Source organism: Alosa pseudoharengus, unplaced genomic scaffold (genome assembly GCF_046254945.1).
Source record: "Alosa pseudoharengus isolate Yale_2024_CS ecotype anadromous, Long Island Sound unplaced genomic scaffold, YU_APseudo_1.1 YU_APseudo_1.1_scf_19, whole genome shotgun sequence".
Taxonomy (NCBI): Eukaryota; Metazoa; Chordata; class Actinopteri; order Clupeiformes; family Clupeidae; genus Alosa; species Alosa pseudoharengus.
The window spans coordinates 20820860-20836123 of record NW_027468657.1 but is presented as its reverse complement, the minus strand read 5'-3'; the positions used below and the strand labels follow the sequence as shown (position 1 = coordinate 20836123).

Below are 15264 nucleotides of genomic sequence, written 5' to 3'. Positions count from 1 at the left end.
CCAAAAAGTAAAGCATGTTACCATGATGGCAATACAAACTAACTGGTTAATTGGTGCACTGCTGGTTAATTTATGTTGTTGTAGATGGAGATGCCATGATAAGAGTGGGGGATATCTTCAGTATTCCCCTGAGAGAGTGGTGATGTTTGTAAAGGCCACTGCTGTGCTGCACAACATATGCAGGATGGCTAATCTCCCGGACCCTGAAAACATCCCGGTTGAAGATGAGGAGGAAGGCCATGATGGCATAGGCCTACATGATGGTGCACAGACTGGCAGAACCGCCAGAAACAACTTAATTGCACATTATTTTACAAGATAATTAAAGACAAAACATTGCAGTTTTGATTTAAAATATTTATTTTTGACAATATTAAATAAATAAATGTAAATAAGTGTGCTTTTTTTATAGTTCAAAGAGATCAACAATGTTGTTCCCTCGATTTTTTACATACTCCTTCATGAATTCGAATTTTTCTTTTTCCAATTGCAGTCTCTCCTTATCAATATTGACCTTTTCTCTCATTACCCACAGCTTCTCCTTCTCCAACTCCAGAAGCTCCTCTTGTAGGCCTATGTGCTTCTTCTTTTTAGCTGTAGAGAAGAATCAAAAACTGTGAATCTTAGATTCAGAACCTATAGGCACCTTTCAGTGAACCGCATAGACTAAACGGGACATTATATACCTCAACTGTTCTTAAGGAGTAGCCTACAGTTGAGACAGCATCATTGTGAAAATGCACCTCATAGCCTATTTATTTTAAATTACCATCAACGTTGAATTCGACTTACCAGGTGATGGGATCACCATTGCTGGTGGCAGATTCATAGTGTCACACTCTGAATCCATCAGCGTTAATATGACCCTTCTCGACTCAGGGTCAGACGATGTCGACTGACACACCTCGCCACTTTTCTGCTCACACAGCTCATCCAGTCCCACCTCCGTGCCGGTTGCAATGCCTATGATACACAAATGATTTCACGTTAGGGAGTTGTCAGCGTTGGCTTTTCTTTTGCGGTCTACATAGGCCTACATAGACTGTATTTTGTCTGGTTCGACACAAGTAACATGTAGCTTCTGGTGGCCCTATTCTAGGGTTACTATGTAGCCACTCCTCCAAGCCAGTTATCGATAGCGCTGGCACTAGCAGGTAGCTGCTACGCTGCTACATTTTAGATTATCATCGTTACATCGTAGCACTAGCAGCTGGCTAATTTGCGATGGAAGCTAGTGCTGAAATCAACTTACCTTCGGTGTAAACTTGACCCATGACGGCCAGGATCTTCTCCTCCAGTGAGGTTAGGGGCTTCACTTCGGGCAAACCAGCCCCCGTCTTTGCTTGGTCCCTCCTTTGTAAGACCCCCCTGATCTTAGCATCACTTGCTAGAGAAGACCACTTTTTCTTAGTACTCTCCACCGTCCTCAGCATCCCACAAACCGTTGAGACAGAGTCCGCCACCTCTTTCCAGTGTCTGTCTTTAGACTGCGCCGTTACGGTCATTGAAAATTTTCCGAACAATACAGTTTTCCTGTCTTCCACCGCTTTATCAACCGTCTCTGGTTATAGCTTTAACGTTAACGTTTAGGCTCATTTGTCGGTACAGTTATGCGTTCTATCAGTCTCGAGCACATTTTAAGTGCAGAAAAAGACATAAACTGTTGATAGCCGTCGAAAAATCAGATTGATAGAACATTTAGGATTTCATAAATAAAGATAAGATAGGAAGCCACAGATAAGATAAGAAACGGACATAATGTTAGGCACTGCTTCTGTAATAGGAAGTTAGGATTTGTCCTATCTTTGGTTTCCTAACTTAAGTTAGGATGAGCAGTTAGGATTCTTTCTGTAATGAGGCCCCAGGTCTGATGTTCATAACTCTGTTCTAGAATCTTTGGTTTTAACACTTAAAGCCTCGGTTGCTAGGTAACTATAAACAAACTCAAAGATCGTAATTCTTGATTTCGCTTGCAAACTGACGGTTTTATGCATTTACTAAACAAAGATTATGGACACACCACTTTTCCATCAAAAAGGCATAACTTGTTAGATTTAAGAACTAGGTTCGCTAGCTCTGTGTGTTATGAGCAAAGAATCTTTGGTTATGAGTCCCATTGAACAACACTGCCATCTACTGGATTAGAAAGTGTCAGCAGGCTACTTGTGGATCTGGCTTAGCCTGGCGAGCCAGACCCACATTAAAATGTAGGGTCTGGGCACTCACCGTTCGCAGTGCTCAGTCCGAGGGGCGGGATAATCAGTTGTCTTTCAAATTCCCTCTGCAAGCAATGGGATATTTGTTTTCAAGTAGCAGGGAATTCAAGCCAAACCGTTGCAACTCTGCCATCAATCATTATGTTAAGCCCACCAAACGACTCTATACACGATTTCAATGGCCTGATTAAGTTTCGATTTCTGGAGCTCACAAGCCAACGGAGAGTTGCTAGACTAGCCCTGCTGCCGCTAGGGGCGCATCTAGATTTCTAGGCTAGATCTGGGTGGCTTCTCTGCCGCAAAATTTGTCTCAAAACTACGTGATCCACAAATGCGAAAACGAAAACTGTGTGTGCTGGTGATCCACAAATGCAAAATTAGATTTGGATAGCCTAGACTCTGCTGAAAAAAACAATATATAATATGTGTGTGTGGCACTTACAATGACCAGAATAAATCCTTTATGAATGAAGGTAGTGAAAATGCCCTAAAAACAGCTTAGGGTTAAAATACATAGATTTAAAAAGTACAATCGATGCAAATATACTTTAAAAACAATTATTTAATAAATATTTCAGGAAAATATAAGTTAGTAAAATTATATTTCAGTAGGCTATTCAATTTCATTATCCTTAAAACCCAGAGTCCCCCCCATACCAGGATGGTTCGACCCAACCTGTCACATGCCACCCGTCATCACCTGTTAATCACTGTCAAAACTCAAACGATGGAGTCGTGGTTCCAAAGTTTAATAAATTAGACACAGATGTCACAGTGCTCTGTTTTAAGTATTTTTTTCTCAACTAGCTTGGTTCGGTTTAAAACTGGTGGAAATGTGGTCTGGTTCACTAGATAGCACCAAAGATCAAAGAATTCGGTTCAAGAATTGCGTTCTCTGTAGGTCGAAAAACATTCGTTGAGTGCTCTCTACTGCATGTGTGTGTGTTCCAGTTTGAAAGACAACCCTGAGGGGTTCTACACCTGAGTACGTGGTTTACAAACCCTTGGAAGTTCACTCAGAGAAAGCTTCAGAATTACCTGGCCTCTTAAAATACCTCCCTAGTAAATATCGACTGCAGTTTGCACGCTCCTGAGTGTCTGTGTGTTTCAGAGTGCATGAGGACAAGCCACTGGTTATGTAAAAGGGATGAAAACTACCAGACACAACAGTACCAGAGCGTAGTTTATTGACAACTGATGAGTACAAACAGTTATGAGTGTGTGTGTATGTGTGTGTGTGTTTTTCACGCATGTTCACAAAAACATACAAGCACTTTGTTTGAAACCGTTAACCTCATCATACACGTACGTGCGTGTGTGTGTGTGTAGCATGACTGAGGTGTACCCTGCCTTTGTAACGCCAGCTGAGCCACAGAAAGAGGAGATAAAACCACATCATCTAAGTGCCAAAGGTAAAGTGCGGTACAGTAAACCAGAGAAACGCGGGACAGCAGCCCCAGGGAACCAGGCACCGTCAACAGCAGACCCTTAAACCACTTCTCAGCACATACACTCTGCTCTGAGAGTGTGTGTGTTGTACAGGTAGAGGTGTGGCAGGAGCATCATTAGTGTGTGTGTGTGTGTGTGTGTGTGTGGTACAGGTAGAGGTGTGAGAGGAGCATCATTAGTGTGTGTGTGTGTGTGTGTGTGTGTACATTCCTTGGACTACAAACAGATAGGATGTAGCGTGACCCTTTGTAAGAGCAGGAAATGACTGTCAGTATGAAAATCTCAAAGAATCATGAGGGTCAAATTACAGAATCACACATAATTTACACATTACACATAATCTCATCACACACACAAACACTCAAAACAAGAGCTGTACAGAAACAGATGAGTTTAAAAGGATGTTATTTTTCTGCTTAAGAGATTGCAACTGGTTGTATGATGGAACATTTCATGAGGTCACACAATGCTGAGCATCTCTTCCAGGTCAAAGGGGAACCAGCAGCCAATCAGACGGCTGCTGTATGCAGGATTGAAAACAGGAAATGATGTGTGTGGCTCTGACTGGACTTCCCCTCCCAGCATGCATTGCTCTACTTTGTGACTTGGTGGATGCCATGTGCCAGGTATTCCACGTTCCCAGACGTCACGCCAGCAACCGAGATGCGTCCGTCTTTGGTCATGTACACAGAGAATTCCTTGGTCAGGCGCTCCACCTGAAACACACACACACACACACACACACACACACACACACACACAAGATTCATTTTAGGTCATTACAAGAGATAACTCCAACCTTTTCATTACACTTAAGTTTGCTCTGCATGTGATTGCGTGTGTGTGTGTGTGTGTGTTACCTGTTCAGGTTTAAGTCCAGTGAAGCAGAACATGCCAATTTGGTCAATGACGTGCTGCCAGTTGTGTGTGGACCCCTCCTTCTTCAGGTTGGTCACCAGCATCTCCCTCATCCTAATGATGCGGTCAGCCATGCCCTTCACCTCGTCCAGCCTATACACACACACCCGTGCACGCACGCATGCACGCACGCACATACACACACAAGGTTATTCACCAGACAGGCCTGAGGAGCTATATACGGTTGATGGTATTTGTGAGTTGTAAGTGAGGACAATTTGCCTGCCTGGGCACATGTGTGTTTACCAGAGTGCTCTTAGCTCGGGTGTGTTGAGGATGGTGGTGGAAGTAGTGTGTGTGTGTGTGTGTGTGTGTGTGTGTGTGTGTGTGTGTGTGTGTGTGTGTGTGTGTGTGTGTGTGTGTGTGTGTGTGTGTGTGTGTGTGTTTACTAGAGTGCTCTTAGATTGGGTGTGTTGAGGATGGTGGTGTAGGTGTGTGTGTGTTTACCAAAGTGCTCTTAGATCGGGTGTGTTGAGGGTGGTGGAGGTGGTGTGGATGTGTTGAGGATGGTGGAAGTGATGAGAGTGTTTGTGTGTGTGTGTGTGTGTGTGCACGTGTTTGCGCATGTTCGCATGCGTGCGCGTGTGCGCGCACCAGAGTCTCAGGTGTGTGGAGGCGATGCGTGCTTGTGTGTGTGGTTACCAAAGTGCACGTAGCTCAGGTGTGTGGAGGCGATGCGTGTGTGTTTACTAGAGAGTGTGTGTGTGTGTGTGTGTGTTTACCAGAGTGAGCGTAGCTCAGGTGTGTGGAGGCGATGCGTGTGTGTTTACTAGAGAGTGTGTGTGTGTGTGTTTACCAGAGTGAGCGTAGCTCAGGTGTGTGGAGGCGATGCGTGTGTGTTTACTAGAGAGAGTGTGTGTGTGTGTGTGTGTGTTTACCAGAGTGAGCGTAGCTCAGGTGTGTGGAGGATGGTGGAGGCGATGCGTGCTCCGTTCATAGGCGGGTTGGAGTAAATGGGACGAATCAGAATCTTCAGCTGAGACTCCACCCTCTTAGCCTCCTCTGCGTCCGCACACACCACTGTGAACCCTCCCACACGCTCACCTTACACACACACACACACAGTCTCAAACATGTAAATAAATGTGCACTCTGCCAGCAACGAAACACACACATGCACAATGAGTCTCTAACATATTACACTACATTACATTTGGCTGACGCTTTTTTAGCCAAAGCGACTAACAACATGGTAAACAGTTTAAGTTTTAGAGCAATTCTCAACAATTTTAGGACAATTTAAAAAACATTAGAGTACAGTAAGAATAAGTGCATCAGTGAGTGCTGTTTTTAACAGTTACGTGTCAGTTTAAGACGGCTGATGAGTGCTAGGATCAGCAAGACTAAGTGTTGCTATGAGAGGAGATGTTCTCTAAAGAGCTGGGTCTTCAGGAGTTTTTTGAAAATGGAGAGGGATGTCCCTGCCCTTGTAGGAACTGGCAGTGTGTTCCACCAACGAGGAACAACAGATGAGAAAAGTTTGGATTGGCCTGAGCGTACTGGTGGTAGAGCTAGACGTCGTTCGTCTGAGGAGCGCAGCGGTCTGGAGGTAGCGTATGTGCTCACCTCCAGCAATTAACCCATTCGCGCTGGATGCTGCGTAGCGCAACATTGACCCTCCCGCTGGATGCTGCGTAGCGCAACATTGACCCTCCCGCTGGATGCTGCGTAGCGCAGCATGCTTTTTATTTCATGTTTCTAGGTGCTACAGAGGCTTAGATATTACATTTTGGTAGACGTTGACAATTTTTAGTATGTTTTCAGAAAACCCTCAGGAAATAAGGTTTAGTCTAGAATGCCATAGGATTCTATAGGCGTTTTTAGCAGGCATTTTAGGACTAAATGGGTTAAACACTTTCAGCCACACAGACAAAGAGACACAGACACACTGACATACTGACCGTAGAGGCCCATGTTCTTGGCGAAGGACTGGGAGAGGAGGACGTTGTGGCCCTGTTCGATGAAGTACCTCACGGCCCAGGCGTCGCGGTCGATGTCCCCGCTGGCGAAACCCTGATAGGCCATATCAAAGAACACCAGCAGCTTCCTCTTCTGCAGGGGGGGGGGTATTGATAGATAGTCAATATATTAATTTCACCTTCATTTGTTAGCATTTCAGTCCTAATTTAACTTTACACACACAACTCAAACAGCGGTTAATTCACCTAATGAATCCACCAGAACACCTGCAGAGAACTTAAAAGTTCTTCCATCGGTGCCACACAAACTCTGTGGGGGGTTCCTGACGCATGCTAATTCAACCAATTTAAAGTTTGTGTCTCAAACTATCTGGAGATACTGTATGAGTGGACATGTTCTGGATGGCGATTTAAGTCATTTGCATGGCTCAAACTAGCATATGTTGTGCACAATGACTACAGAAATACATGAAATTATTTGTTGTCCTGAATAACTCAACAAACCTCCATACACAAAGCTGCAAATGAATCTCCATATGCTCCAAACAGAGGTCTGTGATACGTTTGGCTCCAAATCTCATGTAAGCCATACATGATACAAGAATGAATACTAATCATAGGACATAGGACAGATAATCTCACGACCGCACGCACACACACACCTTGATGACTTCTGACATCTCCTTCCACTGCTCCGGCCGGGGGTCGACCCCCGTGGGGTTGTGGGCGCATGCGTGCAGCATGATCACGTTGTGCTCTGGAATTTTCTGGAACAAGAACAATAACAACCACATTTAGAGATCATTCTTTCATGAAGGGCTGCTCGACTATTTCAAAAATCATTATCACGATTATTTTTTATTATTACTTCCATGTGTGTTCCAACTCACTATTCTGCTGGTCATCCATCCATTCATTAATTTAATTTCATTATCTGTCCATGTTCTAGACTTTCGTTCTCTCCCTCCATCCCTTTTTTCACCTTTAATCAATTAATTCAATGACCTAACCAATCAAATGATCATGTGACACAACAACTGGCATCCAGCGAACAGCTCACTGATCTGATTATCTATGAGGACCTCCACATGCCTGTGTGATAGTGTTTCACTATCGACACTAGGGCTGGGAATCGAGAATCGAGTAGAACCGATTCTTCTCGTCAATGCAGACATGGTTTTCAGACTATGGTCAATGGCTCTTTCTGAGAGTGACCACGAAAGTAGGATAGAGTTCACCATCATAAGTGTGTTTTTTGAAGCGGTAATAAAGGATGTATGTGCCCAAACAAAGATGTTGTAAATTCGGCATACATTCTGCTCTGTATTTAGACTGGAAGATAACAACCATGTAGATCAGGGGTGGGCAAACTGCGGCCGGATCCGGCCCGCCAAGCACTTTCATCCGGCCCCCCCGATCATTACATTTGGTTATCAGGCTGCTTGTTGTGCGGCCCGCCGGCCAATTTTCAAAACCCAGTGTGGCCCTTGAGCCAAAAGGTTTGCCCACCCCTGGTGTAGATGCTGCAAAGGGACCACTTTTTACACACACAAAAATAAATCACGCTGAAAGGCCTATATGATTCTAACTGTCTCACTAAATTGCATTATCCACACGTACTCAATTCTCACTGATATCTGCTAGACAACAAGTACCAAAACATGATTCGTTCATAGATTTCACATGTAAAATTCATTTTATACAACCCCACCTCCATCTTGCCTGTTCATAATTCTGAGAAATTCTTCAATTGTGTGCATGTGTGCATGTTCATGTTTATGTTGTGTGTGTGTGTGTGTGTGTGTGTGTGTGTGTGTGCCTGCGTATGTGCCTGTGCAAGCGTACATATGTCTACTGTGTGAGTATGTGTCATACGTATGATTACTGTGAATGTATGTGTGTGTGTGTGTATCTGTTTGTGCACATGTGTGTACATGAAATGGGTTAACATGACCCCTGGAGGCAAACATACGGAAAAAAATGGTCATCCTAGTCCCTACAGTTCTCAAGATATTCACAGAGAACTGTGTCTGCCCTACCCTCCTTTCGGTGGTCCAGTCCAGCGGGGGGGCTACAGATCAAAACGAAAAACGTCTCCGGCCACCTACAGGCCAGTTGGTGTATAGTAACATAAATTAATTTATTGTTTGGCCCCCCATGAACGGAATTCCACAAAATTTGGCGTGCATACAGAGGGTGTCATAATGATCATACACTTCCAATTTCGTGCAGTTTTGACTATGTTAGGTCACAGATACCTTCAATTACAACACCTCATTTTTACTTTTTTGTGTTTAACTAGGTGGCGCTATACATGAAATGAGTGGTTATGGAATGGGTTGACATGGCCCCTTGAGATCAACATACAAAAAAAAAATGGTCCTCCTAAACCCTACGGTTCTCGAGATATTCACAGAAAACTGTGTCTGCCCTACCCTCCTTTCGGGGGGTCCAGTCCAGCGGGGGGGCTACAGATCAAAACGAAAAACGATGGTTCCATGCTATCCATGTGGGGTTACATGCCCACCAAGTTTCGTGTACCCCGGTCTTTCAGTGTCCCGGGACTCATTGACGGAAATTTGGGCATGCGAAAAAGAAAAAAAGAAAAAGAAAAAAAAAGAAATCTGACTAAACCTATATGACCGCCGCTTCGCTGCGCGGCGGTCATAATAATCGGACCAATAAGCAGAATCAACAATGGCATTAACATTGATCAAATCAAATCATCAATTCCCTACTCGACACATTTCCTGAGTGAGAGCTGCGCTATAGGAGATGGACGTACCGAGATGTCGTCGAGGGCCCCGGTGAAGTCGAAGCCACAGGTTGTGGGGTCGTAGTAGCGGTAGGACTTGAGCTGCATGCCCGCGTCACGGAAGATGGGGGTGTGGTTCCCCCAAGACGGCTTAGGGAGATACACGTCCTTCGCCACCGTGTGGAAACGAGACTGTGGGATCATAGACGCAAGCACAGACACAAACACAAGCACAGTCAGAGAGAGACATTTTATCCAAAGCAACTTACAAAAATTAGTAATAACATTCAAGCTACAGTGCAGAGGACCAGACCATTTAATACTACATCAATCAATACTATTACCAGAGGAGGAAGCAACTGGAGAACCTGATGTGGCATAATATCTCATCATACACCATAAAGATACAGGAAGACACAACAGGAGGAAGTGACATACCAGGAAGTTGGATCCGATCCGGAGTGATCCAGTGCCTGATATGGTCTGAACTGTTATGGTCTGAGACACAAAGAAGAAAAGAACACTGCTTCACACAGGTGAAAAACACACAGTACATCCTTATGACAAACAGACACAAACACACTGAACAACTGAAGTAAACAATTACTATACAGGTGTATACAGTACATCCGTGACACAAACAAACACACAAAATACTGCTTAGTGCATATGCAATATATTCAACACACACACAGGTGTATACATCCTCAAGACACACATACAGCATAGCACACACATGTACACACGATACCACAGAAACACCGCTAAATGGATCAGAGATACCACACACTATACAAACACACAGATGGATTACACGTCTTACAAATACACAGATGGAGTACACATCACACAAACACGCACTTACCCGTTTGCTTTTGAGCACCTCGCTGTCGGATCCCAGAGCCAGTTCAGCACAGGCCTTACTGAAGTCCCCCAAACCACCGATGGGCAAGTACTCCTTATCCAGCTGTTTAGAGGCAATCAGAGCCTCTGCCTACAAACACACACACACACACTTCTGGTCATATTTACATCGGTAACCTATGTTGTGCCGGGCTCTGCATACCGAGCTGTTTGTAAGTGATGAGGGGCTCTGCCTTGACACATAGGCCTCCTCCACCACCTTCACATTTATACACAGAAGTAGTGCTGGGCGGTACACACCGTATACCGGTGTATATTTTCGTTATGATATGAATTTTTAATATACCGCCATACCGGTGTATTTGATTACACAACGTTTGGAACGCTGCGCCGCGCAACAGTGTTTCAGACGGGACTTTTTTCACACACACGCATGGTGCAACTGCGAGGCATGGTGAGGGTAAACACAGAACACCTTAAGTTTTTCCCCTGAAGTATGACCCTTAAGGCTTAATTTCTCCTTAGGTAAGGGGTTTATTTAAGGGTGTTGCACAGAATACCTTAAATTGTTTCTTTAGTTAAGGAAAAACGTTAAGGGATACTGCATTGAAGGGGATTTACAGTCACAAAAATTCTATTGAGATTGTTCAACAGCTGTAACTAGCTGGCTAGTAGGTGATGTTGTTAGTTAGCAACCCACCGAACACAGTGAAGTTTAATGTATATCATTCATCTCACCTTAAGAATCCGCTGAAATTATCCAGGTAGCAAGTAAGGCATGTTATACACATGAACTGAGCAATACTAGCTGGCTAGTTAGAAATGATCCTGACTGATCCTGACATTTTTGTTAATGTTTTGCCTAGCGAAACGAACCGAAGCTCATGTCAGGCTAACAAGACATCCACATCCACATTAAGTTAACGTTAGCCTACCACTAACGTCATGTAAACCACACAATAACAATAAGGCATGTTTCTGATAGTCCTATTTGACAGAGTAAGCATATTAGCAGAGAGGTTTTATTTTAAATTGTATAATTTTCAAAAAAGTATATTATTGCAAGTTGCACTACTTTTTGTATTGGTTTTATACAAGATGTTTGTGATTTGCACAGTAAAAGTTCTGTATTTTGACTGCAATTGTCTTTGCATTCTGATTAAATTCTTCATTAGAATCATGAGTGGCTCTTTGTAAACAGCATCATTTTCTGGGGCCATGCAAAACTGCATTACCCCTTGTGTGGAGTTATTCTACATCATGACAGTAAAATAGACCATCCTTAGTCAATGTACTGCAGCAATTCCTCTCTCAACCTGTAGAAAATGCTGTGAACATCTGATTATGCATGAAAAAAAATACCGTCATATACCGTGAAACCGTAAGAATTTTGAAAAATACCGTGATATACATTTTTGGTCATACCGCCCAGCACTACACACAAGGGTTAAACAGACCTAACACTCATACCATGGAACACAGCCTGGTACAGCAACGCGAGTGTGATATTTACTGAAACAACTGCATGAGATGGAGAGAGAGCAGAGAGGAGAGCGAGCGAGAGTAAAGGAAGAGAAGGAGGGAGCAAGCGTGTTAGAGAGAGGAGCTCTGGCCAGGATAAGGCAGCAGAGCCATGTGTGTGTGTGTGTTGAGTTTGCAAAGCTAAGCATGACTCTGCAGTTTAGCCATAAATAATAATAAAAAAACATATGTTAATAGTTAAGCATGAATCAAAAACACATGCTAACACAGCCCAAATCGCCAATGTTTCCACCCCCACCCCCGCACAAACACACACACACACTTGCGCCTCGCCTCCTACCCACCCCTCTGATCCTCCCGTCCCATGCAGCCAATCCTAGAAGGACAAACACACACACACACCTCTTCTGCAATGGGCTTTGGACCTTTCTGCCCTGTAGCTTTTTGACCATGTATGCGTCTCTCACTCACCAAAACCAGCAAATGCCAGTACCAGCAATCTCAGGCAACACTGACATTCTACAGAAACAGGAAGAGATCATTACCTACCACTAGTAAAACGACTATATGCATGGGCTATGTGCTTTAAAAATCTCTTAGGTTCTCAGTTCTTGGTCTCAAACACAAAGAGGTCAAAAGACACAGGCGGCCCTGTGATGTGTGCCTGTTGCTCTGCATACTGGACTGTGTGTGTGCGTGTGTGTGTGTGTGTGTGTGCGTGCGTGTGTCTTTGCCAAATGCGTCTGAGTACCTTGCGGACACAGCTGAGCACGAAGGGTTTTCCGTTGTCGTCACGGTATGCCCCCACACCCAGGTTCATCTTCTTGGGGTTGGTGTCGCGCTTGAACGCCTCTGTCACCCCAAGAATGGGATCTGGGGGTCCCATCTGCACCTCGGTCCACCAGGAGCTGGCGCACACACACACACACACACACAAACATTACACAGCAGCAAGAGCCATTTAAGTCTAACAGGAGGTAAAGACAAGCAAAATAACCCAGACAGGCAGAAACAAGACAGTGTGCAAGTACATGTTACGGGTGGTCTGTGCCATTGTTGTGGGTTCAATTCCTAGCGGCCACTACTGTACTGAGCAAGGAACTTAACCCGAGTTGTTCAGCCAAGGCGTTTAATTCCTTTAATCGCTGAACTCAACCTGCTTATATTTGGGACAGGCGTCTACATGGGCCAGTCCTATACACAAAACTTTTGATCAGCAAAGATGGGAAATACCATCAAACTGATAACGGTATAAATGATCGAGGAATGAAAGCATATTCACTTTATAGCCATCAGAGGTAGGAGTCACTACTCCTCCACTCTCTTTTGCCTCTCTTTACCATGCTGGTAAATCTGAATGAATTTGACCGTAGCCTAATTTGGTGCTCATGGTCTGAACTGAACTGAACGAAGAATCTAACCAATCTAATGCTGTATAACATGTCTATATTGACAGAAGTTAAAACATTTCAGAACTCTGGCAAATGAACTCTCTTTCATCAGATGAAAATGCATGTTTTGAGCAGTGCCATCTACTCTGACATTTCGGTGCGTGAACTAAGCGTGATCTGCTGGGCTTTAAGGGGTTTTTATACAACTTTAAACAGACCAGGCTTCTAATTGAGACCTGCCTTTATTTGTCAAACCTGTACAAAAACAGGCTGGTGAAAGGATTTAGAGTTTTTACGGTATATGTACAATGTCTGGTGATGTGCAAGCATTTGAGCATGCATAAATTATAATAATGTGTGTTTTGTGTGTAGGCTACACTTTTAGGATGTGTCTGCAGGCGTGTGTATGTATAGCGAGGTGCATCTGTGTGAGGTCAGGGAAGAGCCGCTGAAGAAAAGGTCACTTCTGGGGTTGAGTTACAAGCACCGCAGCCGCGCGTGCGTGGACACTACTCGAATCCATGCACTGGGTATCCTACCTACACACAGTTGACACTCAGCTGTTTCTGCTCGCCCATGTAGTACTGGGTTAGTTGAGAGTAAACAAGATATTGGTTCACAGTGCCCAAGTCCAACTGAAGCAAATCATCATGGTATCTCTTTGATCAGCCGTTTTTTTTCCTTTATCAGTGCAAAGTCCACTATAGTCCGATAAGGACATCTGCGGTAGTCACGGCGGTGGAGTATGTAGGATCTTTATCGGATCTCTCAAGTGTCATGTCTTAATAGGATAAGATTAGTGCTGAAACGCAACTATAAGCAGTCGTCTAAGCTAATCAAACCACTGCTAGCTCTTAAATCTCGCACATACCGGCACTCTTACTTATTCATGCGGCCCCTAGTTTTAGAGACGTGACTGAACACACCTCGTGAATGGCCTGCGTGTGGGTTGCTATGCATCTTCATGGCGTCAGAGAATGGAAGCTCGCTTTACGCTAGGTCTGCCTGCGCGTGCGATGGGAGATACGGGATGCTTCAAAAACTTTCAGTGTAGTGTGTACATCACTAGAGGCACAGTAATCAATATCAGTCGTGTTCAAATAACACTGATCGGAATTATAAGCGCAGGCTGTTTGTCCTCTAGGATCCTCTCAAAAGGACACGAGCATCAGTCATTACGCTACAGGGAGAAGCGGAAAACATCTCACCAATCGGTGACTAGAGGGCAACACACATTAGCCAATCATATCTTAGATATGCACACGTACGGTGTCCTCTACGGATCAAAAAGTAGAACACGTTCTGACCCGCAACGCCGAAACCACAGCATTCCTAAACCAATAATGCATTTAGGCCTACATTGGCGAACAAGAAAGGGCGCTTTACAAAAGAGGCATATTGTTTATTGTCTGTAGCTATTTACAAAACGGCCCCTGTGTCTAGAGCAGCTCTCAAGTTGCACATCCTTCTCAATTTCAGACCAAAAAAATGGCCCGAATAGTGATTCCCAGCTCAAGTTTAAGATAGGCCTACAAACATTAAGTTGCCAAAGGGCGCACGGTTCACTTAACTAACACAATAATGAAAAACATCATCATAAAGTCTTGTGATCATGAAGACGATTACACCTCACGGTCACCACAGCCACATCGCAATCATTCAATGATAACTTCCGCGCACTGAGAGTGGGCTCCAGCATCTTCCACATGGCAACCTTAGATTACAATGTCACGTTCTACTTAAATATCAGTAATGCCAACACAATGAGCAAGTGAGTCACGAGCAGCTGAAGCATTTATTAGCGTGCCTGTAGCCTCCTCGAGCTACACGGCAAGGTCAACGGCGCCGCCAACCCTTCATTCGGTAACGTTAAAGCCGACCGTGAGAGATCTGTTACAGGACCTCAGACGCACCGTGAAACACGCCATGTTCTTGAAAGCAACGATATGCGTGAGGAAGTGAGCAAACACAACATTAAGGTTACCTTGCCCGAGAGGGGAAGATCCCCAGGGACGGGGAGAAAGCTCCGACGGCGGAGACAAGCTTGCTGGTCTTCAACAGCGCCATGGCTACGGTCAGCTGCGGATAGGGTCCTGCTGGCGCGTCCGAGGGAAAGGAAAGAAGCGGTGGGCGTGCTGCAACGCTATTAAAAGCTGGCAGCAGTCTGATACGACTGGCAGCTCCACAGAGACACCTACAGGCTATAGGCCTATCCTACCCAAGTACACCTCGTCATCCTACCTGTTAAATTATGATATCAAAAATAAATC

At 44.5% G+C, this 15264-nt stretch overlaps 2 protein-coding genes across 2 annotated transcripts; both read right to left on the bottom strand.

Moving 5' to 3' along the window:
- Nucleotides 1-404: 404 nt before the first annotated feature.
- LOC143133130 (uncharacterized) lies at nucleotides 405-1845 on the bottom strand. Its single transcript, XM_076292903.1, has 3 exons — nucleotides 1253-1845; nucleotides 793-963; nucleotides 405-594 (listed from the first exon to the last, which is right to left on the bottom strand). The coding sequence occupies exons 1-3, from the start codon at nucleotides 1503-1505 to the stop codon at nucleotides 407-409; spliced, it is 612 nt and encodes a 203-aa protein (XP_076149018.1). The 5' UTR covers nucleotides 1506-1845; the 3' UTR covers nucleotides 405-406.
- Nucleotides 1846-3385: 1540 nt separating this feature from the next.
- On the bottom strand, nucleotides 3386-15127 carry got2b (glutamic-oxaloacetic transaminase 2b, mitochondrial). Its single transcript, XM_076291972.1, has 10 exons — nucleotides 14979-15127; nucleotides 12355-12511; nucleotides 10123-10251; nucleotides 9696-9755; nucleotides 9288-9449; nucleotides 7165-7269; nucleotides 6485-6635; nucleotides 5462-5627; nucleotides 4526-4676; nucleotides 3386-4381 (listed from the first exon to the last, which is right to left on the bottom strand). Exons 1-10 carry the CDS (start codon nucleotides 15059-15061, stop codon nucleotides 4259-4261), a joined length of 1287 nt encoding a protein of 428 aa, XP_076148087.1. The 5' UTR covers nucleotides 15062-15127; the 3' UTR covers nucleotides 3386-4258.
- Nucleotides 15128-15264: the final 137 nt, after the last annotated feature.